The 27,795-nt window shown below is 42.8% G+C and overlaps 1 protein-coding gene and 2 long non-coding RNA genes across 6 annotated transcripts in view; 1 reads left to right on the top strand and 2 right to left on the bottom strand.

The window, feature by feature from the left end:
* NAA25 (N-alpha-acetyltransferase 25, NatB auxiliary subunit) overlaps positions 1–22,075 on the top strand; it is a 35,912-nt gene extending 13,837 nt beyond the window's left edge. For 2 of the 4 annotated variants that reach the window (XM_083629336.1, XM_083629338.1), the window contains exons 6-24: positions 162–269; positions 1,141–1,219; positions 2,099–2,210; positions 4,039–4,128; positions 5,851–6,020; positions 9,434–9,546; positions 11,999–12,206; positions 12,999–13,088; positions 14,087–14,267; positions 14,409–14,508; positions 14,747–14,898; positions 15,350–15,475; positions 17,413–17,656; positions 17,865–17,988; positions 19,379–19,444; positions 19,545–19,642; positions 19,755–19,865; positions 21,010–21,156; positions 21,566–22,075. In XM_083629336.1, coding sequence (XP_083485462.1) covers positions 162–269; positions 1,141–1,219; positions 2,099–2,210; positions 4,039–4,128; positions 5,851–6,020; positions 9,434–9,546; positions 11,999–12,206; positions 12,999–13,088; positions 14,087–14,267; positions 14,409–14,508; positions 14,747–14,898; positions 15,350–15,475; positions 17,413–17,656; positions 17,865–17,988; positions 19,379–19,444; positions 19,545–19,642; positions 19,755–19,865; positions 21,010–21,156; positions 21,566–21,688 — 2,442 coding nt within the window. In that variant the 3' untranslated portion in view covers positions 21,689–22,075. The remainder of the gene's footprint in view (positions 1–161; positions 270–1,140; positions 1,220–2,098; positions 2,211–4,038; positions 4,129–5,850; positions 6,021–9,433; positions 9,547–11,998; positions 12,207–12,998; positions 13,089–14,086; positions 14,268–14,408; positions 14,509–14,746; positions 14,899–15,349; positions 15,476–17,412; positions 17,657–17,864; positions 17,989–19,378; positions 19,445–19,544; positions 19,643–19,754; positions 19,866–21,009; positions 21,157–21,565) is intronic. The other 2 variants (XM_083629337.1, XM_083629339.1) reach the window with 1 other exon arrangement.
* LOC310769955 lies at positions 18,163–19,383 on the bottom strand. The gene is made up of 2 exons (XR_014551888.1): positions 18,525–19,383; positions 18,163–18,280 (listed from the first exon to the last, which is right to left on the bottom strand). It is a non-coding gene; the product is annotated as an uncharacterized lncRNA (long non-coding RNA).
* On the bottom strand, positions 19,777–25,677 carry LOC310769924. Its single transcript, XR_014551853.1, has 2 exons — positions 22,338–25,677; positions 19,777–19,994 (listed from the first exon to the last, which is right to left on the bottom strand). It is a non-coding gene; the product is annotated as an uncharacterized lncRNA (long non-coding RNA).
* Between the last annotated feature and the right edge of the window lie 2,118 nt (positions 25,678–27,795).

Raw genomic sequence — 27,795 nt, 5'->3', positions numbered from 1 at the left:
AGAGCATATGTTTTGCCCACAGAGAGTCATCCGTTCAGCCTCTGTTATCTCCAGTAGCTGAGCTAGGAAAGAATGGTTGCCAGTCAGAGTGGAAAGTACCATGCTAGATGAAACAATGGTTGATTCTGTATAAGGCAGCTCTATGTGTTCTTCTTTTTCAGTCTATATCTGCACAGGATGAAAATCTCTCAAAAACCATGTTTTTGCCTCTAGCTGAAAGAATGGTAGAAAAAATGGTGAAGGAAGAAAAAATTGAAGCTGAGGCAGAAGTAAGATATATTTTTTAAAAAATAATAATTGTTGATGTAATTAATTCAGCTTCTGCTATCACTGAATTATTACAGCTAGGTTTTTGATAGTTTATTTTGCATGTTACAAGCTAATGGAAGGTGTGGTTTAGAAGAGGCACATTGCTAAGGTAGAAATTAAGGGGTACTTGAACATGCCCCAGATTTGGATTAATCCTTCTCCAAAACTTGATGGGACTCCACACTCTTGGTTACAGCTCTTTTCAACCTTGCCAGGATAATCTGGATATCTGTAAAAGTGCTGGTGGCCTGGGTACGCGGCAGAGAAGATCTGAGTAGTTTCAAGGGGCCCATAACTGGATCAAATGAATTGGCTTTTGATACAAAAGCCTTTCTGTCTTTCCCTGCAAACCCTATGCAGAGAGATGACTGCTGATCAGGTGTGAGTCCCAGCTGCTTTTTCTGTTGACCAGAGTGGCAACCCTCTTAAAAGAGTAAGAAACAGTGCAGAATGTGGAGTTTTGTTTTCAGTTCCTCAGATTTGCCCTGTGTTTCCGCCCACCTCTTTATTTGGCAATTTGTCTTCCAGAGGCTTTGGGTTTTGGAGCAAGGAGGCATTTCAACCACTAGTGGGCCACTATCTTTGCAAGGCCAGCCTATCAAAATGTAGCAATACAAACAAGTTGAAAGTTAATAGGTGGATAAGAATAAGATAGAAGAAAGGGTTAGAGGGGTAATGCTAAAGATAAATTATTAGTTTTCCTCCAATTTGTTGGGTAGCATAGATTTTTCACTCCACTTGAATATGCTCTCTTTAAAAAGACAGTTGCTTCTGGTGGTAACCTCACTGCCTCTTGTTTCAGTTGCATCCTGTTTCTCTTAACTTCCACAGGTTGAGCTTTACTACATGATTCTAGAACGCCTGGAGAAATACCAGGAAGCTCTGGATGTTGTGAGAGGAAAATTAGGAGGTAGTGTATCTCTTTTTCAAATTTGACAACTGGCAAGTCTCAGTGGTTTGTAGACAAAGGCGCAGCTTCCTTATTTGGAGGCAGCGTCCCTCTAAATACCAGTTGATGGGGTTGAAACAGCAGGTGGTGATTGCTGCTGTCATGTCCCGTTGTAGGCTTTCTTGTTACCTAGATGCTGAACCGGATAAGGCTTTTTGCCTAGCAAAAATAAAAAATGATTTTTTAAAGTCAAACCAGACTTCCATATACATTTCAAATCAGTTATGTGATGTATTCCTTCAAAGTAGCCTGATGCACATTATGTGGGCGCGATAAATCTCTAGTGATAATCTCTTAATTGAATCTATGACCCTCCGTTAAATAAGCAGAGTTAATGCTTTCTTTTCAGCATACGCAATTTATGCTGATTAGAGCAAACTACAGACAAAACCGTATGGCTTTGAAATCGAGCAATATAAACACAACACAGTAGGTCATGTTTTGTATTTATTGTGAACATTTAAATAAATATGTAGACTCTTGTCAAATGAAGAACATGGACATTTACTCCATGTTACAGCAAAGCACTGCTCTGCACATAGTTTGGGCACTTGTAATCCGTTGCACAAAGGATTGCCAGCCGTTTAACTTTCACTATGTTATCTCACAGACTCTCTGCCCACAGCATTGTTTCATGTGCATATGTGAAGTTCTCTCCTGCCCACCCTACTCCAGGCATTTTGCATTATTTGGTAAAGTAAAACAGCCTTCCGAGTAAGCCCATCTAAGTTTCTTTTATGTTTCTAGCCTGCCTGTGGCCTTATCTGTTTGGGGGCAGGGGGAGAGATTGCTTTTGCGATTAAGACTTTGTGAATTTATGACTCTTTTTGTTCCATTTAGAGAAGTTAACCAGTGAGCTCCAGAGCAGAGAGAACAAGTGCATGGAGATGTACAAAAAGCTGGGCAAGTGGCCAGAATGCAACGCACTCTCCAGGAAACTTCTGTTGAAAAAGTGAGTGGGAGTTTCAGCTCCTTTTTTTGTTTTGTTTTGTTTTGTTTTGTTTTGTTTTGTTTTGTTTTGTTTTGTTTGTTTGTTTGTTTTTGGTCCTTAACCGAACTGAAGCAAAAGGTATTATCTCCTCCATCGCCACTACTGCACCATCATATTCCCAAGGCAAATAAGCAAGTAGTTTGTGACAAGCCCAAAGGAATATCTTCTTGTTCCTCCTAATTTAAGAGCCTAAATCTGTTTATATTTCCACCCCCATCCAGCCAGGATGTGAGGGGATGGGATGCTTGTCCTATTAAACAGGCTTGATTGGATCCACCCTACTTCCACTGGCTGAAAGCAGCACTTTCAGTTACAACAAGAGCCGCCAGAGACTTTGATAGATTTGGGGGCAGTTTGGAAAACTTGCCTTCCCTCCTAAGGTCAACAAAAAGGAAGTTTTAGTTTTTTAAAGAGCAAGTAGCAATGGGAACCTTGAGAGAAAGTCTAGTTCAGTGGTAGAGCACTTACTTTGCATATGAAAGGTCTGGGGAAGTCTCCCTGTTTGAAACCCTGGAGAACTGCTGCCAGTCAGTGTAGAATACAGTGGTACCTCGGGTTAAGTACTTAATTCGTTCTGGAGGTCCGTTCTTAACCTGAAACTGTTCTTAACCTGAAGCACCACTTTAGCTAATGGGGCCTCCTGCTGCTGCTGTGCCGCCGGAGCACGATTTCTGTTCTCATCCTGAAGCAAAGTTCTTAACCTGAAGCACTATTCCTGGGTTAGCGGAGTCTGTAACCTGAAGCGTATGTAACCCGAGGTACCACTGTACTGAGCTGTATAGGCCAGTGTGGTGCAGTGGTTAGAGTGTCAGACTAGGGCCTCAAATCCTCCACTCAGCCAATAACCTCACTGGGTAACCTTGGACCACTCACTCTGAGCCTAACCTACCTCACAGGGTTGTTGTGATGATAAAATGTGGAGGAGGAGAACTATGTTCACCACTGTGAGCTTCTTGGAGGAAAGGTGGTGTATAAATGTAACAAATAAATTGGTCTGACTTGGTGTAAGGGAGCTCAGCATCCTGACTTTTATAATGGATAAGAACAGGTTTCAGTGTCCCCCCTGCTCTGCCCTGTCATCAGATACAGTGGTATCTAAAATATAGTAAATTATGAGATTTTAACTCACCTCTTTGAGATAAGCATTCCTCCCAGACCATAGCTGTGGGAGAGTCTGGGGACAAGTGGGAGGGAGATAGCTTCCCTCTGAATGTTTAGCTTCCACTAAAAATATCAAAAGGGTCTAGCTCTTTCACACAGGGAGATCAATAAGGAAAAACATGGTCATTGTTCTCCTCAAGTGCTTTGCAAGAAGTCAGCCTTCACTCACCTCTCAAAAGCCTGGCTTGTGAATAGAGAGGTACTGTGGTGGTTGACAAATACAAGAACTAGTTTGTTTGTCATTTAATTTATAGGAAAAGTTGTTTGACTGTTTAATTAAGTTACTTTTACTGTTGACCCCCCCCCCCATCTGTTAGGTGTTGAAAGAGAAGGCCTCTGTTGGCAGAGTATTCCTAAAGACTAGGCTAGTGACACTAAAGGCTCAATATTTTCACTGGTGCATTTTTTTTGTTAGGGATGCTTATCTTAAGTTGCCTTTTCTTTAAGACATGAAAGGCAACAGACATGAAGCTGTTCTTATCTTCCTTGCTAGGAGAATACTAGTGAATCTCAGGACACTTTTACCCCAGATGCGGGCGTTTTGCCTTCCGTCACATGAAAAAGAGAGAGAGAGAGAAGTTGTTTTACACTGTGCTCAGTTCTTCTGCTTGCCTCTTTTCTGTTTTAGCCCAGATGATTGGCAGTTTTATATGATCTATTTCGATTCCATCTTTCAACTGATTGACGCAGCCTGGACTCCCCCAGCTGAAGGAGAGCAGTGAGTGTCTTACTCTCTTTTGAGGGCTTTGAGTGTGTGTCTCTTTTTAATTGAAATATTTGCATAGTAAGGGGGCTTTTGAGAGTAGAGAAATAGGAGCTCATTTCCTTAGTACACTTGGCTGTTAGTTCGTTACTCCCAAACCACAGCACCAGCTTTTGCCTGCGTCTGGATCCTATGTCATCTAGGAAGAAAAGTCTTGAAAGGACCAAATGAGTGCCCAGTGCATCAACTCATGTGAAGTCGTACGTGTAAAAATTCAGATGTTTCTACTCATCTCTCCTAGCCAGGGGCATGAGACACTTCTACCTTCTTGAATACTTTAGTAGTTCAGATCTTGATCCAAAATGAGTACTGGGTTTGCATGTAACACTCAGCCATGGCTGACACAAACCCAAGGTTTATAAGAAACAACAAATTATGGTTTACAAGTGTGATCAGTTTGTGGTTGACAAATCATAATTAAGCTCCTGACTAGGTTTGGACAATCAAATAAAGCATGGTCTAATACCCCTAGTTTATTAAAACATGGTGTGGTGTTACATGTGAACCCTGCCAGTGACATCATAGGCACCAGCTTTCCTTTCCTCTTAGGCTACCTAATTTTTAATCAGTTTTTGGCAGACACTGAAAGACTAGCAATATTCGTTTGTTCGTTCATTCAAACCAAAATTGGTTTGAGGTAACAAGAAAACAGAACCTGCCTTTCATCAGTGGGAACAATCCACACAGCATCGAAACAAGATTACACAATGATAATAATAGCAACACAAGTAAATAAAATATAAGTAACAAATTTTAAACCAAGAAACAAAAAGGCGTCAGTCTGCACTTTGCTTCTGAGATACCTTGGCAAATAAAGTCTTAACCTTTCACCAAAAATAATGTGATGCTGGTGCCGGATAGATCCCCTTCAAGAAGGTATTTTAAAGTTGGGGCGTCAATACCAAAAGCTCTCTCCTTTGTAAGTCATAACATTCCTCTCCTAAAGAAGGTGCTTGGAGCTTTACCCCTAAACTCCCACATGGACATGGGTTCAGACAGAATCTTTTCATTTCTTCCTTTTAATGAGTGTCACAGACACTCCTCTGCATGCCAGCTGGGATGTAGGCAAAGTTCTGGTTTCAGCATCAGCCAAAGGTTTGTCACTGTCTTCACCTTACTATACACCCAGCTGGTTGCTCCAGCTGTCTCTTGGCTTATGAACGCTTTGAGGTCAAAATAAGAGGAGGGCTCTGGTCAAGCCTTCACTGCTCTTCAGATGCGGAGGAGGGTTTAAAACAGGGATGAGAAACCTGCAGCTCTCTGGATGTTGTTGGGCTTTCAGCTCCCAACATGCCTGCCCATTGGTCATGCTGGCTGCAAGGGCTTATAGAAGTTGGAGTCCCAAGAACATCTTGATGGCCATAATTTCCTCATCCCTGGGTTAAAGGGCCCTTGGCTTGTGCAGGGAGAAATATGGTAAAGAATGGGGGGGGGCGGTTAAGGAAGTGGGGGCTTTGAATTGGAGCTATTCTGGGAGGCAGGAAGCTGCCATGAGTGGTATTGAGCCCCTGGACCAGCAGTTGCCCATTCTCATCCTAAAAAGTCATGTTTTTTACATGTTACATACTAGGCTCCGGTGGGCAGGGTAGCAGCAATGCAGTGTCCCATTCCTTGATCAGAATTTCACAAAAAGGCTGTTTGGAGGCACTGGAACTCATACTTCCTTTTTGTGCACAGCTCTCTCGAAGGCGAAGTGCATCACAGCACAGAGCAAGCCATGGCTTTCATAGAGCAGAGGATAACACAAGAAGCCAACAGCGCCCGGCCACTCCGGGGACCTTTCCTCGCCCGACTGGAGCTGATCAGGCGCTTGCGGCACAGAGGCTGCAGTGAAGAACACAAATTGGGTAAGGGCCACTAATGGGATGCCAAATTGAGTCTCACGGGGAGAGGGTGTGAAAGTAGAACCAGGGCTCCGTCCTGGGATTGCCACAGCTGATGTAAACTCTGCACAAGAATTGCAGAAATCCACCCATGCTTTGGGGAGAGGATTGTTTGTCTTCTATTTTAATCCTTGGCGTGGAGAGGCAGCTTGTGAATGGTAAATATTTAGATGGTAACACACTGGAGCCTCAAGAATTGCTGCAGCACAAGGAACGCTAAAACTAGCTTTGTGTGTGTGTATTATTAGTGCTTTAAGAGTTGTCTCCCTGCTGAGAGTGAAGTAGAATCCCTTCAGTAGTTGGAGAAATAGTTCGTGCAGCACATTCTTCACAAATTGTCAAGTGAGATGTATTTGCATCCCTGCTGCTTTTTTTTAAAAGTTAAAAATCTAAATGGAAATTTACTGGGCAGATAGTTGGGAGTTCATGTCCTTTTAAAAAGAAGCAAGCAGGGATCTGCAACAAGATGTTGCAGTGTGACCACACCCACTAATATAGCCTGGAACCTTTAGTATTGTTCAGGACTCTTGACTTAGGTGGGGGATGAGTTTCAGGAGTAGGGAAGGGATAAGAATACTTCTCTCCCCCAACTCCAAGGCCTTTTGCTGTCCCACCTGCCTCAAAGATCTCATAGCTTTATAGTGGGGTGGGAGGCATACAGTTCAGAGATGGACAAGGAATCCTTCCCTCAAACTCCCCACACATACACCAGATATTTGCTATGACATTTACTTTATTTGTTGGTTGCTTGAACAAGTCAAATTCCTCCTTTTTCTTTGCCCCCCCCTTTTCTTTTGGGAGGATTGTATGGATGGTTCACAACTATTCAGTGTCTCAAACTACAGGCTTGAGTTCCACTGCCTTCCTGATTTCTTTGAGCCCTTTTTAGGAACATAGGGTAAAGGTAAAGGGACCCCTGACCATGAGGTCCAGTCGTGACCGACTCTGGGGTTGCAGCGCTCATCTCGCTTTACTGGCCGAGGGAGCCAGCATACAGCTTCCGGGTCAAGTGACCAGCATGACTAAGCCGCTTCTGGCGAACCAGAGCAGCGCACGGAAACGCCGTTTACCTTCCTGCTGGAGCAGTACCTATTTATCTACTTGCACTTTGACATGCTTTTGAACTGCTAGGTGGGCAGGAGCAGGGACCTAGCAACGGGAGCTCACCCCGTCGTGGGGATTTAAACTGCCGACCTTCTGATCAGCAAGTCCTAGGCTCTGTGGTTTAACCCACAGCGCCACCCGCATCCCTTTTTAGGAACATAGGGAGCTGCCTTATACTATTGGTCCATATTGCTCACTCTTGTCTGCAGTGACAGGCGGTTGCTCCTCTAGGTTTCATCAGACTGGTGACATGCCCAGCCTTGCCTGGAGATGTCGGGGATTAAACCTGGGACCTTCTGCATGCAAAGCACATGCTCCACCACTGAACTATGGCCATTTGCATTTTCTCCTCCCTCCATTGTCTGTCTCTCTCTATGCTCAGTTGCCACCAACAATTTGTAAGCTCACAGGCTCCTGTCATGCAGTTTCTGATTGTTTTTTAAAACTGTTTTTTTTTTCATTTAGTTAAGAAACTTAGGATTACCTGGAGCCACTGCCTTGTTTTTGGTTTCTGGAGTGCAAAAGCCACCACCGTACTTTTGACTGGCCCCATATCACTTCCAAAATTATAAATGCTCAAATACCTGAGATTGCTATTAGAGGGAATGGTATATTCCAGTGATGGTGAACCTCTCAATTTGGCCCATGCAACTGTTTTGGGCTTCACTTTGCCCACCGTCAGGTGCAGGACAGGTTAAGCTGAGGATACAAAGGGACAATGGGAAATCTGAGTGCACTCTTGAGTGTTCCTTTGTTGCCCCTGCTTGCATTCAGCACTGTTCAAGTTTGGCTATGAGTGCAAGCCTTGCTGCTTTTGAATGGAGTCTCTTCTACTCAGATCTGCACCTAATGCAAGCGAGGGCTAGAAAGGGACAATAAGGAGGGCACTCCAAGCCACATGCTCCTGATTGTTCCTTTGGAGCCTCAGCTTGCATTCTGCACACTTTAAATTTGTCACTGAATGCAAGCCCTGCTGCTTTTAGGCAGAATCACTTCCACCTGACATCACTTGACATCATGTGGTTGACAGTAGGCTGCCCTGTCCACCTGTGAAATGTGGCCTCTGAAAGATTGGCCACTATTTGAACTGGCTTGCCTAACAAAAGGATAAAATAATAGTCCAGTAGCACCTTCTTCAGGTATCTGAAAAAGTGTGCATGCACACGAAAGCTCATACCAAGAACAAACTTAGTTGGTCTCTAAGGTGCTACTGGACTATTTTTAAATTTTTAAAATATATTTCTACTGCGGGTGGCGCTGTGGTCTAAACCACTGAGCCTAGGGCTTGCCGATCTGAAGGTCGGTGGTTCGAATCCCCATGACGGGGTGAGCTCCCGTGGTTCGGTCCCAGCTCCTGCCCACCTAGCAGTTCAAAAGCACAGCTAAGTGCAAGTAGATAAATAGGTACTGCTCTGGTGGGAAGGTAAACAGTATTTCTGTGCGGTGCTCTGGTTCGCCAGAAGCAGCTTAGTCATGCTGGCCACATGACCCGGAAGCTGTCTGCAGACAAACGCCGGCTCCCTCGGCCTATAGAGTGAGATGAGTGCTGCACCTAGAGTCATCCACTACTGGACCTAACGGTCAGGGGCACCTTTACCTTTACTGCGTCAGACCAGCACGACTACCTACCTGAATCTAACAAAAGCAGTTCCCCATCTTAGTTGTATGCCCAAATTGTTGTATTTATGTCTGTGTGTAGAGGCACGTTTGCCAAGGGTTTTCAGAGAGAAGATAACAGAGTTCAGAAAGAGGATAGTGTACCATAACCTGTATTTCCACTCCCTCCACCCCCACAAAGAGTGTTTGTGGCTGGCATACCTCTAGCAGTATAAGCATAGCAGGCAAAGGGTGGCAGGGGGCAGAGAAGAAAGCTGTGCTCCATCCCTTCCCCACTTGTAGAACTCTCCATCTCTCACACCCCCAAGCTAAAGAGAGTGTGCCAACAGAGGATATGTTAAAAATGAAAACACTCAGTTAAAATTGTAAGCCTTACTCGGAAAATGAAACCTCTCTGTTCCAACTTGCTATATTCCTCACCTGTTGCCTTCTCAATTGTATGCTTGATTTTCCTTCAGTTATTTGGAATCATCTTTGTTTGGCACCTAGCTTCCTAATTCAGCATGATAGCCTTAAATACTGTATTAAATTTCAAAGTACACCAGGGAGTCATGTCAGTTCAGTAAGAGAAGCTAAGGTGTAGATATGTCACTTCCCTACAGTTATCTGTTTTACTGCTGAAAAACATCTTAAATCACTGCTCTTATACTTGTAAGGTGATCCAGAAGAGCTGATGTTCCAATATTTCAAACAATTTGGGGACAAACCCTGCTGCTTTACTGATCTCAAGGTGTTTGTAGATCTCCTCCCACCAACTCAATATACAAAGGTAAGTTTGGTGGTCATTTGTTTGCTGATCTTTTCTCTTCCTTTCTTTTCAGTACACCATGATTGTATTATTTGTTCCAATGATTGAAATATACAATTAAGGCAAAACGTTTTGGGTGCAATTTGGGATTATGCAGAAACTTGAAGGCCTGTGGGCTCCTGCCCCAGCTCAAGGCAATCTGACTAAAGATGCTGTTTTATCTATTTTTTTATCTACTGCTTTATTTTCTTTCTAGTTTCCCTCTGCTTCCTATGCTGTGCAGGGCAGCGAGGGCCCTGCCCCAATATTCAAAAGAGACTTTGCTGTCAGGAGTAGCTGTGCTGAGTGATTTCAGCAGCTGGAAATCCTGGTGCTCAACTCATTGTTCTTCTCTAGCCCCTGTGGCTAGAGGGTTAAATGTGCAAAAGAAAAAAAAGAAAAACCCTGGCCTGTCAGAGGCTGTAAACAAAACTGCTGTGAACTATGGTCCCAGCACTATGGAGGTTAAGAGGGGGTTTTTGTTGTTGTTCTTTTGCTAGCTCCAATGTGGCTCTCGCCAAAGGTCACTGAGCAATTGAGTGTAATCCAGCAGATGCCATTTCTAAGCAGGTTGTAAACACCAGTACATTAAAACAAATCTTACTTCAAAATATTAGGATAGATGTTGCTGCCTTATACCACTTCAGCAGGAGTCCCCATTGCCCAATATTGATGGCAGCAGCTTTCTAGGATCACAGGTGGAAGGTGACTACCCTGTCCTGAAATCCTAACCTGTTGCCTTATATCTGCTGATGGTCCCTTAATTAAAAGCCTTACCGGAAGGGAAAGCATCGCTGTAACTCCTCGAAAATTTCTCTCCCTCACACACTTGATGCAGGCTTTCCAAGGCAGGAATTTTGGCTTTCCAAGGCAACGTCATGTGTAGGGTTTTGTCACTTAAGAGTGAAATCTGAGATCTGGTGCTGAATTGAATATTGTGAGTTTTTATAAGGTTTTTTTTTTTGAAAGTGTGTTTCTCTTAGGACTGCAGGGAGACTCAAGAAGGTGGCAGTGTTTAAGGGAAGAGGGCACTACATAGCCACTGATTCCCTAGTTCATGCCTCTACATGCCACTCATCTCACTATTTGTTTGTTCATTGATTTCTTTCGTTGTATCCATGGGGGAGGGGAGAGTAGGATGCCATATGCTTCCCCCACAATGCCAGCTTTCCCCAATTGGTGCCCTTGAACAAGTGATATTGTGCAGCGATTTCAAGTATATTCGTTGAAAATGTTTGTCTCCAGGCTCTCATAGGTGATAAGGATTTGAGAATTCTGCCCTTTCTTCACAATGTTCCTAACCAAACAAGCCTACACCATGTCCCTGCAGAACCCAGTGCAGAACAGTTTCTAGCTGGAAAATTTAGGTGTTTTCTGTTCTCAACCAGGCTTTTGCAACCTGGTGCCCTCAAGGTATTTTGATGGGAGGTGTAGTCCAAAACACTTGATGGGCACCAGATTGCACAAGGCTGACGTAGACATACAACCTGCTTATACATTTTGAAACTTCTGCTGCATATTTATCTTCTTAGCGCATTTTAGCCTTGTTCTTCAGCTGCAGCAGTTCCCTAGGTGGTTTAAACAATAATTTTAAAAGCCAATCCCAGTTTACAAGGCTTAGATTATGAAAAATACAAGGACCACCAGCAGCTTTATTTATAACAACGGATGTAAATCTTTCCAAGGCAGCTTACAAGTAACATTTAAAATGTAAATGTTTTCTAATATAACAATGCAAGAAAACCCCATGCAATAAAAATGACACCCTTCCCTCATAAGAATAATATATTAAGAGCAGCCAAATATACCCTGCCATAACTGGGCATGCATTGCCAGACGTTGCATGCCGGAATCAGTTTCTGATATGTAAAGGCATCCCCTGTTTCTACAAAACAGCTTTCCATTCGTTTTCCATTCAGTTCTGCTAACTGTTTAGTCAGCTTTTCCATGTGAGCCAGAGTCCAAACTTTTCGTCTCCAAGCAGACAACTGCAAATTATCCAAACCAAATTTGGAGCAATCAGTAGACGAGCTGCAAGAAGTAGAAAGGTGATCCGTTATTTGAGGAGAAGGTCCTTCTGTTCATCCTTAAATTTTGTTGTTCAGGCCAGTTGTGGGGTACATTGAACAGACTGTTTTGTGATCAAGCTTTTCCCCTAGTTTTCAACTGCATTTTTAAAAACCAGAAAACACAATTATCAATACATACAGATTCATTAGAATCCCTCCCATAGGGCAGCTGGTGCTAGATGCAAAAGGAAAAAGGGGTGAGGAGGAAAGAAGAAAAACAGACTTGGGTGCCAATTCTTAAAGTTTTCATAATGGCCAGGAGGAATGGAAACAGTTCAGGGGTAAGGGGAGCAGCACTGATGGGATCTCTCTGCCATCCCTGCTAGGTATTGCAAATCTAACATTTCCTTTTCCCTCCCCGACAGTTCATCAACCAGTTGCTGGGGGTCATCCCCCTGTCTGCACCAGCAGAAGAGAAACTTGCACTACCAGCTAACATCAAAGCTTTGCAGCAACACTTGTGTGTCGTGCAGTTGACAAGGTTGCTCGGCCTCTACCACACCATGGACGAAGCCCAAAAACTGGGAGCCATCCAGGACTTGATGTCACGATATCGGCACGGACTGAACTTTGGTGAGGAGGGCTTGAATCTAGCCTAAATGTCAGACCACTTCACTGTTCTTGGGGAAAATCCTAATAATTACTGTACTTTTCCATTTTTTTATGATAAAAGAATGTAAAATAATTGGGGTCGTCTTATACAAGGGCAATCTCCCCCCTCCCATTTTCTTAATTTTTAGTCCCCCAAAATTATACATGAGAAATATGGTATTTCCTCTGCCTCCTACCATGTCATTGCTATTGGCTTACTTCAGCTCCCTGATGCATTTCATCCTTCCTCTGAGGAGTTCTAGAGTAGAGTCCAATGGATTTCTACTTATCTTCAGGGATGGAACTGCATCAGATATCTTACATGGTTTGCTTGGTTTTTAATGGATTTTGCTTTGACAAACTGAAAAAGTTACTTTAGTCAGAGAAGGATTATAAGCAGATGTGGTTTAGCTGTTTATTAGTTAAATCTTAGGTAAAAGGTCTATGCTGATTTCCAGAAATAAGAAATTGGCTGGCATTCAACTAAATTTTACTCAAGAGTAGAGCCACTGAACATGACTAAGGTGGGTTCATTAGTTTCAATAGCTCCACTCTTAAGTAAAACTTAGTTAAATACGGCACATAGGGTGCAATGCTAGGCACGCTTAACTGTTGGATTATGTCCCATTGAATTCAGTGGGGCAGACTCCTGTGTAAATATGCAAGAAGTACTGTAACTACTTGCTAAACAATACCTTTTGTAAGCCAGGTGTTGTTTAAAATTCTAGACCCACAAGTTTTTCAGTTACATTGCTTGACTTTGTTTTTCCATAGGAAAATCTTGTTTGAAAACAGAGTTGCAGTTTTCCGACTACTACTGTCTGCTTGCTGTTCACTTGCTCCTTGACATCTGGCTAGAGGCAGGTATGTCCTTACATGCTCCACTGCATGCATGCAAATAGAGATTTCAGCCCACAACGGCTCAAGCATTGGTTTGCAGCCGTATGAACAAAAGCCAGTGTGGTTAGAGCAAGCTTCCTCCACCTTGGCCCTCCAGATGTTTTGAGACTACAATTCCCAACATCCCCGACCACTGGTCCTGCTAGATAGGGATCATGGGAGTTGTAGGCCAAAAACATCTAGAGGGCCGAGGTTGAGGAAGCCTGAGTTAGAGTTTTGAACTAAAACCTGGGAGACCAGGGTTCAGATCCCTACTTGACCCTGAAGCTCACTGTGTGTGACCTTTGGTCACTTGCGCTTTTTCTGTGGCTGCTCCCCGATTGTGGGGTTCCTTTTCTCGTGAAGTTAGGCTAAAGCCTCCCTATTCAAACAGGCCTTAGAAAACGAAGGTGCAGACTTTTTTTTAGGGCAATCATCACTTTAATGCTGCATCTAAATGTGTTGTACTGTTTCTAACTACCGTATTTTTCGCTCTATAAGACGCACCAGACCACAAGACGCACCTAGTTTTTGGAGGAGGAAAACAAGAAAAAAAAATATTCTGAATCTCAGAAGCCAGAACAGCAAGAGGGATCGCTGTGCAGTGAAAGCAGCAATCCCTCTTGCTGTTCTGGCTTCTGGGATAGCTGCGCAGCCTGCATTTGCTCCATAAGACGCACACACATTTCCCCTTACTCTTTAGAAGGGAAAAAGTGAGTCTTATTGAGCAAAAAATACAGTACTTTGTGTTTATTACTTTGTATTTGATAATGTTGTAAGGTGCCTTGAATCCCAGCTTGGGAGAAAGGTGGGATATAAACACATTAAATCATCATAATATTGTGGGAAGCAGTGAGATGTCCAGCATGGGACATGGCCGTGGCTCTTGGATCCTAGCAAAAGGAGGGTTTCTCATCCCTGCTTGGCCATCTTTCCTGCCCCTTTCTCTCGTTCAAGGCTTGAGTGTGGTGTTCTTTTCCCAGGTGAGGAGCCGGCTGCCTGGCACTGCTTGACTTTACTAGAAGAAGGGCTGGCTCACAGCCCCTCCAATGCTCAGTTCAAATTGTTGCTCATCCGGATCTACTGCATGCTTGGGGCGTTTGAACCAGTCGTGGAGCTTTACTCCAGCCTCGATGCCAAGCACATACAGCACGACACCATCGGGTGGGTAGTGTGGTGTTGGTGGTAATTGTGGTATCAAGCAATTGGCAGGTGGGAACCCTGTCCACCTGTCAAATTCGATCCTCTTCAGAGGTGCAGAGCTGCCCTCTCACGGTTACTGTTTTGGTTTTGTTTCTCTTACAGTTACTTGCTGACACGCTATGCCACAGCCTTCGGTCACTATGCTGCCGCATCACAATCCTGCAACTTTGCACTCAGGTTTTTCCACTCCAACCAGAAAGATGTAAGTGGCAAAGGGACCCCCAAATGTGTACCCCAGTTTCCCCTCAGAGAACACACGGAATCTCTCCAAAGGGTGTGTCTCTTGCATTTCTGCATGAGCAGGGGACGCATGCCCAGAACATTTTAGTGCTGCAGAGGCAGTGGGAGGGCTGCTCCCAAGGTCATACGTTTCTTGTGATGCAGAAAATCTGTAGCTCCTTGCTTAATTAATGCTGAGGCCATCCTGTGTTCCTTCTTAGACCTCAGAATACATTATTCAAGCCTATAAATATGGTGCATTTGAGAAGATCCCAGAATTCATTGCTTTCAGGAACAGACTAAACTCCTCACTTCACTTTGCACAAGTCCGCACAGAACGGATGTTACTGGACCTCTTACTTGAAGCAAATATGTGAGTATGGAAGAGTTGATTTCTAATCTTCTGAGTGCTTATCCTGGGGGGCCCTCAGGCAGGTTGTGGGGTGGTAAAGCTGAGAGAGGTGTTAGCTTGGAGAAGCACTGCTAGCCATCTCAGTTGAGGGACAGGCTGCCTGTGATCTCTCGATGAAGCAGAATTCGCTGTCTTCCACCCAAAGTGTTGCACAGTACTCAGATGTGAGAACCCTGGTGCTCTTGAGCTCAGCTGAAGAGTGGGAGTTGTTATATCACTTTCTCAGGTTGAAAAATGCAGCATAAGATGAATTATTTTTTGCACAGAACATTGCATTATTTACAGCAGGGTCAGTCTGCTCAAGAGTGCATCATTGCACCGACTGAGTGCTAATGAAGTCTGGTCAAAATCCTCTTCAGTTCATCCTAATAGCACCTGACCCAATACTTCTGTATTGCTTTTCATGAACTAGATCAGTGAGTTTGGAAGAAAGTATAAAGTCCATGAGCCTCAGTCCAGAAGAGGATGACATTCCCTGGAATGACCTGCGGGACAACCGAGACCTCACTGTCTTGTTTAATTGGGACCCAAAAGACAGGTAGGTACAAAAACCCGCTGCCGTGGTTGTCATTATCCGAAGGCTACATTTCAGGAATTTGTCCACTAAATTGCAACCTAAAAACGGATTGTCTTCCCTTTTATATTTATGCAAACAGTTATGTAACTTTTTTTAAAAAAATAATAATATTTATTAAAGTTTTAAGGGTTACAAAAAGGAGTAAAAAACACCATTTTAAACAGAAAACAATACAACACATCACAATAAGTAAAGAAAAAAGGATGAGATAAAAAAAACAAAAAAATAAAATCCATTAAACAAAAAAAACACAAAGAAAATTACAACAAATCTTCCCCTTACTTATCTTTCATTAGCTTATTTCCTTGACCTCCTCACACCTCCCTTTTTTGTATTCTAGTTTGATTATCTATTTCAGCAAATCCTTTCCATCTTTTCAAATTTTAGTCCTGTAATTTATCTTAATATAATGTAGCTTTACTTTCCCTCCTTTCACCAATTAACAGTCAGTTTTTCCCAAATCCTTTGTATCATTTCTGCTAAGCCACATAACATTCCAACATCCTTCTAACATTCATTAATTTTACAATGTTTCTGTAAATAGTCTTTAAATTTCTTCCAATCTTCCTCCACCGACTCTTCTCCCTGGTCTCGGATTCTGCCAGTCATTTCCGCCAGTTCCATGTAGTCCATCACCTTCATCTGCCATTCTTCCCGGGTGGGTAGATCTTGTGTCTTCCAGTTATGTAACATTTAGCCAGCACTTGAATGTGCTTTAACTCTGTCTGGTCCTTGAGATTCCCCCAGGCCACATCCCTCACTGGCCCTTCTCCACGCTCTCCTCAAGTGCTTTTGTCTGGCTGGAATGGGTCATTAAACTGTGATAATGCCTCTTGCTTGCTGGATGGAGAAAACTTTTGCACATCTGGGATATAGCCTATTGTACAAAGCGTAGGAGCGGCATCCATTGCTTTTCCCACTTTTGGCTCTGGCCCTGCCCACAACTGGCTGGTGGCCCTTGGAGGAGCTTTTCCACAAGGACGTCCAGTCTTCGGGTGAATAGAATCTTCCCCACTACTGTATGGCCTCCCCAATAATCCCTGCACTGTTTACCATTGCTTTTTCATATTTTTTGTCTTTATTTCTAAAAATATTTATTTACTGCTGCACCTTTAAAATATATCACAGCAGTTTACAACATAAAAATAGAAAACTATACAATAAAGTCATAAAAAGTTAAAAACAAGCTAAAAGCAAAGAGAAATTAAAACTAATAATCAACAGATCCTTGTAGGGGATATACTGCACAGGCTTGATTTCTTGTTGTTGTCAAATGAGCTTCACCAACTTGGGGAATGACCAAAGACATTGTTGCAGAAGAAGCTGGAATATAAGGTTTCAGGCAACACCTGAGGTATCCTGGACCCAAGTTGTTCAGGACTTTGTAAATCAATACAAGAACCTTGAACCCGGCTCGGTAGCAGATGGATAGCCAGGGCAGCTGTTTTAACAATGGTGTCACATGTTCTCAGCCAGAAACTTCCATCAGCAATGTGGCTGCAGCATTCTGCAGCAGCTGGAGCTTCCAAGCCACAGCAGCCCCACGTAGAGCGCATTACAGTAATATAACACCAGATGTCGGCTCTCCTGTCCCGCTCCAAGAGAGAAGGGTTTTCTGATGGTAGTGAGTGCACTTCTACGGACTACAGCAACACTACACCACCACCCCTCCAGTCTGAATTGATGTTGCACCAAGAACCGGGGCAGGCACAACTGAGTCAAATCAGGTCTACCTAGATCTCGGTGATGCACACCAGTTCGGCTTGCTCATCCACAATCAGATTGTGTCTCAGCATTGGGCTTGCAAATAGAGCAGGGAAGCTTGAGCTTGTACTTCTGTGTCTCAGTTCTTGGACACCCTCTCCCCTTCTCCCTCCTTCCTTTTCTCTCTCTCACAGGGGCATTTCTGAAGAACACAAGGAACTCTCCTTGGAGGAAGAGACCATATGGTTGCAGATCCGATCTTTGATGTTGCGGCTCATAAGTGGCCTGCCAGCTCTTGGCCACAGCGCCCAGCCAAAGAACTCCGAGAAAACCACGGAAAATGGCGTCTCCTCCAAGATCGACATGATAAGAGCTCTGCTGCGGAAGCTGGATGCTGCAGTGAAGTCTGGAAAGCAGTTCCTTGAGCAGAAAGTTAAGGTACAGCTAAGAGAATCTGTTCCTGATTTCTTTAAAACAGTTTGTGATTATGCCAGGAGACATAAGAGTTGAGATTCTTCCGACGTGCCGGCATGGTGCTTTAATTGGAGAGCTAATGAGCTCATACCAGGAACCAACTCTGCTTTTCTCCTGTATTCAAAAGGTACAATATTTAATTTTCTTCCCCCCTTTTTTTCTTCCCGCCTAGTATCCGGTCCTTGGCCCCCCACCTTCCCGAATGGCTGGTTTCTTCAACAGTGGGAGCTGCCAGTGCCAGACCAGCTTATTTCACCTTGTTAGTGAAATTTATGAATTAGATACTATTGGGTTAGGTAAGTCTTGAAATTCCTGGGGCCAGCAGCCAATTTAGGTGTGTCTGCTGAAGCGGGAGGGAGGCATACATGGGTGTGCTGCTCTTTCAGATCGGTTGGAAGATATTGGCCTCTTGCAAGCTGCTGTTGATGCCAAAGGCTTTTCTTGTGGAATTCTGAGTGTTTTTTTTAAAAAAAAGAAAAAATCCTAGAGAAAATCCTGATGCTTAAGATTTGAAAAAACCCAATGAATCTCAGCTTGCCATCTGGTTATGAGCCTTCTGACCATTTTCTTTGGAATTTTCTGCCTTGTCTCCATACAGTGGTACCTCTGGTTACATACGCTTCAGGTTACATACGCTTCAGGCTACAGACTCCGCTAACGCAGAAATAGTGCTTCAGGTTAAGAACTTTGCTTCAGGATAAGAACAGAAATTGGGCCCCAGCGGCGCGGCGGCAGCAGGAGGCCCCATTAGCTGAAGTGGTGCTTCAGGTTAAGAACAGTTTCAGGTTAAGTACGGACCTCCGGAACGAATTAAGTACTTAACCTGAGGTACCACTGTACTTTCGTTGACTCAGGTTAAAAATGAAAATTACAGTCTGGCAAGGCAGAAGTACGGAATGTGTGGCCCTCCAGATCTTGGAATCCAACTCCCATCTGCCTTGGCCAGCATGACCAATGTTTTGAACTAATGGGAGTTGTAGTTCAGCAATATCTCGACAGCCACAGAGTGTCCATTCCCTACTGTATGGAAGAGGTGGGAGAATGCCTCTAATTGAAGGAGGTACTCTCTCCTGAGAGCAGGCAAATGCTTTTTCTTAGATCAGAAATGGGATAAACACTGGCTCCTCTAGCTTCCATAGGCCCCAACCACCACAGCCAATGGCCGGGAAAGATGGGAGTTCTTGTCCAGCATCCCTGCAGTGAGCCTTGTGGTCCATACCATGCGCCAGTCCTTGTTCTCCACTTGTTCTTCTTCTTTTGATTTCTTAACCGCCCTTCACTTAAGGTTCCAGGGTGATTTTCAGCCATTAAAAATAGAGCATTAGAAGAGGTTTAAAACTAATTAAGATTCACAGGAATAGGGTGGGTCCGAGAAATATATTGAATGATTTTGTAAGAACTGCTTTGCTTTTTGCTTAATTGTGACCAAATATATGTTTCTGTTTTTCATTTTTGGGGTTGGATGTGACCTCAAGCGCCGTATAGTTCAACCCCCATAGGGCAGCAAATTTAAGTCTGTTTTTTTATTTTATTGTGATAGTCTTTTTCTTCTCCAGCGGTTGCTTGTTTTCATTGTATTTTTTTCTAAATCTGTCCCTTGATGTAGAGATATATAGATATAGATAGATACAGATAGATAATTTGACTATTTGCATAAGCCATTTGATAACTTTTCTTTATTTTCAGAAGATTCGGCAGCAATTCAAGAGAGAATAGGAAATAGCTTTAAATCATTACTAGAACAGCTAACAGGTAAATCTGCTGAAAATCACATTACCAAAAGTTCTAGCCCACAAAAAAATTACATTAGTCCGTGCTTATCAGTTGTTTCCTTCTTTTCTTAAAATAACAGATCAATTCAATAAATGTAAAGGTGATTTGTTGGAAGTCAGGGAAGGCAGGTTCCAAACCCATCCGAATATTTTAGAAAATCTGGTCTTCTTCGTGGAGGTGAGTAATGAGACCTTTGGAAAGCTGGTCCTGCGCCCCCCTTCTGTTGTTGCAAAAACCCATCAGTGTCCCTAACGTGCCTGCGTGACAACCTCTTTTCTCACTCTTGCAGACCATCTCCATTGTTCTGTGGGTATGCAGTTATTCTGACGCCGTCCTCAGGCCCTACAGATCAAGCTTGCAAAAAAAGAAAAAGAAGAAAAAAGAGAGTGTTGTAGCAGTGGTAGGAAATCGTGTCTTAATTGGAAAAGTTACATCTTGGTTACATCTTTTATGACATTTCCGGGTCACGTCTGGGTTTGGCTCTGTGTGCAATCGCTCACATCATGTTCACGCCTAGAACAGGGGTTTCCTGTAATGAATTAATGGAATTTGCTTAATTGAAGTGTTATGGACTTAAGGAAAGATTACACTAAAGCCACAGAGAATAGATCTCTTATCATCAGTTATAAGCCACGGTAGCTAATGGAAACCTCCATGTTTAGTTGTAGCAATGTTCAGAAAGGGTTCCTCTTCTCAGGTGCTAAGATCGTCAGGTTGGGGGGCCTTCTTTGTAGCTCCACCTCAGAGGTTTGAGCGGTGGGCACCCAAGAGAGGGCATTCTTTGTGGCAGTCCTTACACACCTGAAACTTTCATTATGTGGCTTCCATTGCATTACTTTTTACCCTGGCCTTTAACACCTGAGGTATATATTTTCAGGACCCACTCTTAACTAATTTGTTTAAAACTAATTTTTTAATTGCTGTAACCTGCCTTTTGATTTTATGGTGAAGGACAGGTGAGAAATTGGATTAATAATAGCAGCAACAATAATATAGTTTTGATTTGTACTCTATTTATGCCGCTAAGATAAAAAAGTAAGGTAAAGGACCCCTGGATGATTAAGTCCAGTCAAAGGCAATTATGGTGTGCGGCACTCATCTCACTCTTCACGCTGTGGAGGCCGCCGTTTGTCTACACAGCTTCCTGGGTCGTGTCACCAGCATGACTAAATCACTTCTGGCACCTGGTGGACCATGATAAGTGATAAGAGCACACAGAAATGCTGTTTACCTTCCCACTGCAGTGGTACCTATTTATCTACTTGCACTGGTATGCTTTCAAACTGCTAGGTTTGGCAGAAGCTGGGACAGGACAACAGCTGACCCCATTGCACAGATTCGAACCGCCGACCTTCCGATCGGCAAGCCCAAGAGGCTCAGTGGTTTAGACCACAGCACCACCCGTGTCCCTACATTATGTTGCTAAACATACCCATTAAAAAGCACTGCCTCCAAAACAAAAACCTATGATATACTTCTGTGGAGAACATTGCACAGATATTTGGTGGGTCAGGGTGCAACAGCTTTTATTTTTTTCTCTGCAGCCCCCTGTGTTCACCAGCTTTCAGGATTACATTTCCGGTCTCCAGACTCTCATTTCCAATGTGATAGATCATATCAAAGGGCTGGAAATCAATCTAGCTGCGCTTAAACTTGAAGAACTCTCCATAGAGGACAATTTACTGTCGCAGGTAAGAAACTGCTGCTTATACATTGAGTTTCTATGATTTGAGATGACTCAGGAGTAAAACAAACCGTGGTTTAGTGTTAGGTGCAGTTGTACTTTGAGACATTTTTAAAGGTAATTAAAGTATTTAATTACACTTTGCGTAATTTATGGGTTCAGTTTTATGGAACTCCCTTCCAGTTGAGGTCAGATAGGTTCTTTCCCTATTGAACTTCCTGTGCCTACTTAAGAATTTTTTATTCCAGCAGGCGTTTTAGGTGTAGTTTGATTCAATAGTTTTAACTGATTTTCATTTCCGTATCATATCTTCGCAAACCACTTCAACCATTGTAGTTAAGTGGTATATAAATTGCTTACATAACAACACACACAGATGATTTATTTATCTGTGTAAAAAAAATGTTTCTTCCCAGGAAGAAAAGAAGTTTACAAAGACTGTGCTGAGGAAAGTCCAGAACAGTTACCAACATGCGATACAGGAAATGGGAGAACTGCTGAAAAAGAGACTTGATACCATCAAAACTCTAAAGGTTTAAGGAAGTGTGTCCTGGGTGCCAAGGGTCAAGATTGAAATGCCGACAACAGACAAGAAACAGCATCTGCCACCATCCCTTCAACGTTTAAAATCTGGAACTTCCTCAAAAATGCATGAAGGACTTTTGATCGTAAAAATAGTTTTTTTTTATGTATTAAAAAGATATATTCAAGCTGATTAAATTATTGTACATAAAAACCAGAAGCAGGGACCCTTGTCCGTCAGGGTTAGACCACTTTTTTATACATGTTCATAAGCATATTGTAACAGAGGCAAAAACCCCTAACCTGTTTCACTTCCCTTTGTGGGGAGAGGGGGGCATTCTCCAGAAGCTCTCTGGGGGCTTGAAGTCTTTAGAAGCAGCAATAGAAATCCAGTGTAAAGCATATTTCAAAGGAGTTTGTATTTTTTCCATCACACAATGCAGCATTTATAGTTTTGTGTGCAAGTTTCTTGCCTTAGAAAAGCAGAAGTTCAGAGAGCCCAGTGCTCCACTGGGTAACTTCCTGGGTGTTCTTTCTTTCTCCCCGTCCAACACCCCCCCCCCCCCGAGAACAGTTGTATGACTGCTTGGTGAACTAATTGGCCCAGGACAGGTGACTTTCTCTCCCCCCCACTCCAGAACAGTTATTTTTATTCACACCACCAACCTAACAACTGAAGGCACTGCCTGAGTGAGTTGCAACTTGTGTGCCCTTGTGTGTCTTGCTTTCCAATCCTGCAAGGAAAAACAAAACAAAATCAGAAAAAGTTGGTATCTGCTTAAGTTTGTTCCAAGGTGAAATAATGACAAAAGAAACATATAAACTTGATTGAAAACTCAACTTTGGCTGCAGCTCAGTGCAAATGGAACTGTTGGCTAACGGCTGAAGGTGTGTATATGTAATCTGTTCCATAAACTCAACACACCTATCTTCCTTTGTGTAAAAGATGAATTGCTTGAGGTGGTGTCTGTGCCCTTGGATGCTTCATCTTAGGTTTACGGCTGTATTTCAAGCAAGTTTATGTGGTGAGGAACAGGATGCATGGTCTGAGTTGTGCTTCCTGTTATTCGTAAATCTCTTAAGATTGATCCTGGGCATCGTTAGGGAATGTGCATTAGATAGATTTTGGATGAGACTCTAGAAAATCAATTTCAAATCCTGTTCATTCTCACCATTCCAAACCTTTCATCTTATCTAAAACAGCTTTTGGTGAACATTTGTGTAGGTTCCTCTTGGATTTTATTAAATGCATGGAAATCATCATCTGGCCAAAAGAAATGGCTTTTGATAAAGTATCTTGATCTTCCTTTGCAACCAAATACAAGCAAGTGTAGCAGGCTTGATTATCCAGGCACCACCTTGAATATCCCACTCCTTGTTACTTTGTTCATCATGTTACATGGTACAGGTAGTCCTTGTTTGGTCTGGGGGTACCGTTCCATAAGCCCAGCCCGCACAGCCCCTTGTCATGGCATCTTTATGACATTTTGGGGCCACTTACGGGTTCAGCGATGTGCGCTTGGGCGCCATCATGCATCATTCAGACGCACCTAAACTGGGAGTTGCCTCTACCACTAAACTTTTTTTCTACCAAATTATAGCTGTTTCAGAATCAGTGGGTACTGAAAATAGGTTATTTTTTTGGCAACAAAGACTTCAGGCTTTGGCAGATACCTGGCTAAAGGAAAAACGATAACAAGCATTAAATTTTTGAAAGAGCTGGTAGTCTTGGGGGATGGCACATCATTTCCCCTAGAAACAAGTGGGTGAGCCGTTTATCTCGTAGCCAGACTCCTTGTGCAGAATTCTAGGCCCTGTGAACTTTGTGATTAGCCTATTTCTGCTATTAATTAGGAGGGATCTGAAGACCCTGACCATAAAATTTTCAGGTGTACTTTTAGGAATGATCCACACGGCTTTTATTTCACCAGTTGTGTTGATGTGTTAGTACATTCTAGCCACTTCAGCCTGCTTAATCACCATTTCGCACAGCTGAGGGGGACCAGTAGATTTTCCGTGGCCATCTTGTCATTCACAGGAGAAGTACCTGCTTCTTCCAGGAAAAATCCCCACTCTACCTGCTGAAGGAAGGGAAAGCTGCTGTGTGAAACCCATCTTGAATAATTTGGTGGTGTGATCAACTTGCTCCTCAGAGCAGTGTGTGTGTGTGTGTGTGTGTGTGTGTGTGTGTCTACATAGAATGATGCCTACATAGATATGTTTTCTGTCCAGAAACCCCAGCATGATTCTTAAGACGCCACACAAGAAATCAGCCTTTATTTATTTTAATCTGGAATCGTTCTTCACTCCAGCTACACATGCAATTTAGTGGCATACTGAAGTCTAGATTTGCCAGTATTTGTCTATTGGAGAATGAAGGCCTTCTGTGCTTGCTTTTGGAAGTGAGGCTTTTTTTTAAAAAAAGGTTATATAAGGTTCCGGAGACATTTCACTGGCAGCTCCTAAAAGGAGTCCACCTGCATCAGACACCTTGATTCCTGGTGTTTTCTTTTGTTGGCCGTGCTAGAGGTCACTCAACACATAAGCAAAAATAAACCTTTTAAGTACCCCCCACCTTTCTCCATACAGAACAGAAGCAGGGGACAGAACTATGTTAGGCAATGGGGATAACAAAGAAGTATCTCAAAATGGTACGGGTGGTGAATTCTGTTTGCCAAGTTGGGAATGCCTTCAGTTAAGACAATTGTGCTCTTGTGTAACTTGCCTGTTGTGGTGCTGCTTTGTGGCAACATCTTCCTTCTGTGTTGGGCCTGGAACCAATTTCTCCTGAAAACCAGGTGGGGCGGATGGGCGTGTCTATGTGAGTAGCAGCATTGCCCTTTAAAAGAAATGGAAAATCCTACACGTTTGAATTTATTTCTGAAGCAGCAGTTTGCAAAGCTCTCGGGATCCAATTGAGGAAATACATGCCCTGCTCCCCACTCCTTATGATCAAAATACTCCATTACATAGGAGTTTGGGGTTTTTCTCTGACTACTACATATGTATCGGGGCAGCATCAGATTCCAGCACAATAATCATTTGGGTTCACTACAGGGAGAGAATTTGGCAGAAAAGTTAAATTGTAAGTTTCTGGAGAAACTGATCGTTGTCAACAAAACTCAAGTTCTTAATAAACCAGATGTTTTCGTACCTTCTATAGCAACACACATACACACAAACCTCCCTTTCTGAATTTGTGAAATAATGTACCGCTGTTGTTTTATCTCATTTTCATGAACTTAAACATGTATAAAAAGAGAGTTACAGACAGAGGATATAACTACTTTTATGCAGTGCTGGGATCATGAGCCAAAATGGTTCTGCAGCTGCTTCCAGCAACCAATTTCTAAAGTTAAAATATTTCATTGTTGTAATCCAGTTATGTTCCTCTCTCTCAAGAAAACTACGTCAGCCACCTGTATTGCCCATTTAGCTGGAGGGGGTGTGTATATTTTTAGTAATTTTTAACTTGTTTAAAATTGCATTTATATTTTGCAATTGTTATGTTGAATCATGGAGGAGGGTTTGTCTCTTACTTTGATCTATAAAGGGGATTTCTGTTATATGCAAGAAAGCTTGGAACTTTTTATTCCTTGACTTGTTCTCTGTAATTTATGACTTTGGAAGGTCTGTAAAACACTTCAGCAGCTGACAGAATTTTAAGTGACAAAACTGCTAGCAATCTGCTTTAAACTGGATGGATTTATAATTTATATATATATAAATATATATATAAAGGTCAGTTTCTTTATAAACAAGTTTTTTCTGCCTTTTTCTTTAAGGGTGTGGGATTATCATTATTTTGCAAAAATATGAAGGATTTCTAGACTCCCAGCCCTGTTTTTTTTTAATGGTTAGCTACAAAAGAGGCAGATTTGGCCCAGAAAGTTTCAGAGAAAATTATTACTTGTTAAATTTATATCCCACCCTTCCTCTCAAAGGAGCACTATACTCTTTATTTACCTTTGTTTCCCATATTCTATTTTAAATTGTAGAGGGACGCGAGTGGCACTGTGGTTTTAATTTTAAATTGTAATGTGCTGGGGTCTCATAGGGAAGAGTGGCTTAGGAAATACAGTAGCGTGATTTTCACTTCAGTTTCACTTGGAATCAGTTTGCACCCACTCGACCAAGGGCTTTGGTAGTAAAAGACAATTCACCTTCAGCATTCTTTCCCCCTATAGATTTTCTAAATCAGATATTTTGGGGGAGCACTGTTGTTTTTAATTCAAACTGGATTTGGGTGGCCAGGGATAAGGCAGGATCACATTTATTGACTCCCTGCCTGTTCCCCTCCTGCAGAGCATGAGATTGGCAGCAGCTTGCCCAAAGCATTTTTTCTTTGCCTCTCCTTGCCTTTCTGCCAATTTTCAGATGGTAAGCAGAGCAGCTTTCTCTGTTCTCCTGCAAACAAGGGATGCTCCCGGCCTAGACCCCTTTATTTTTTCGGCCTTGGGTACCTGGCTGCACCACGGGGTCTGGGATCAGGGCCGGATTTAGGTTTAGACACTGAGGTCCAGCACTGAGGGCCTTCTGGCGGTTCCCTCGCTGGGAGAAGCCAAGTTATGGGGAACCAGGCAGAGGGCCTTCTTGGTGGTGGCACCCGCCCTGCGGAACGCCCTCCCACCACATGTCAAAGAGAAAAATAACTGCCAAACCTCTAGAAGACATCTGAAGGCATCCCTGTTTAGGGAAGCTTTTAATGTTCAATAGGTTATTGTATTTTAGTGTTTTGTTGGAAGCTGCCCAGAGTATTATTATTAATTATTGATGATGCCCTAAGCAACTGAAGGTAATGGGGCCCTTTAGATGTTCAGCTGTCCTTTGTCAACAACAAATTGTCGCTGTTTTTTGTGTTGAATATATGCTATATGGTCATTTATGGACCTAATAGGTATCTAAAGGTATACCTAATAGGTATCTTTTGCACGTAAAAAAATATGTATTTTATCAAAGTAATTGTTGAACTGAAACACAATTAAGAATAAGTATATTAATAGTGAAATACAATTAAGAAGAAGTATATTAATAGTGAAATAATTATTAAGCTCTAACTTAAAATGATTGGGGGCCCATTACTTACATCATAGGAGCCAACACAACACAAAACACTTGTTGCTGTTTGTAGATTTTTTGGGTTTTTTGTATCTTATATTTTGGAAATGTACACCTAGTTTCTTTTTCCTTTACATTTTTTGGGAGCCCCAAAGAGAGTGGGGCCCTAAGCTATAGCTTGTTTATTTTATACATGTCTGGGATACAGAGCTGGGCTTGCTTTTCTTGCATTGCAATGACAAGGGGGAAAGGCACTCTGCCATAGCTGTCAACGTTTCCTTTTTTTTAAGGGAAATTCCCTGATTTCAAATAGGATTCCTCGCAAGAAAAGGGAAAAGCTGACAGCTATGCACTCTGTGTGAAAAAGTGAGGAGGAATTAAATAACCTTTTAAAGAGGAGAGCGCAAAATATGGTCTGAAGCTCAACATCAAAAGAACAAAGATCATGACCACTGGTCCCATCACATGGAAAATAGAAGGGGAAGAAATGGAGGCACTGAGAGATTTTACTTTCTTGGGCTCCATGATCACTGCAGATGGTGACAGCAGCCACAAAATTAAAAGACGCCTGCTTCTTGGGAGAAAAGCAATGACAAACCTAGACAGCATCTTAAAAAGCAGAGAAATCACCTTGCCAACAAAGGTCTGTGTAGTTAAAGCTATGGCTTTCCCAGTAGTGATGTATGGAAGTGAGAGCTGGACCATAAAGAAAGCTGATCGCCGAAAAATTGATGCTTTTGAATTATGGTGCTGGAGGAGACTCTTGAGACTCCCATGGACTGCAAGAAGATCAAACCTCTCCATTCTGAAGGAAATCAGGCCTGAGTGCTCACTGGAAGGACAGATCATGAAGTTGAGACTCCAATACTTTGGCCACCTCATGAGAAGAGAAGACTCCCTGGAAAAGACCCTGATGCTGGGAAAGATGGAGGGCACAAGGAGAAGGGGACGACAGAGGACAAGATGGTTGGACAGGGTTCTCGAAGCTACAAACATGAGTCTGACCAAACTGCGGGAGGCAGTGGAAGACAGGAGGGCCTGTCGTGTTCTGGTCCAGGGTGTCACG

The sequence above is a fragment of the Podarcis filfolensis genome (assembly GCF_964270895.1).
Source record: "Podarcis filfolensis genome assembly, chromosome: 8".
Lineage (NCBI taxonomy): Eukaryota > Metazoa > Chordata > Lepidosauria > Squamata > Lacertidae > Podarcis > Podarcis filfolensis.
Note: the sequence above shows the minus strand (reverse complement) of the source record. Positions and strands in the feature narration are given on the sequence as shown.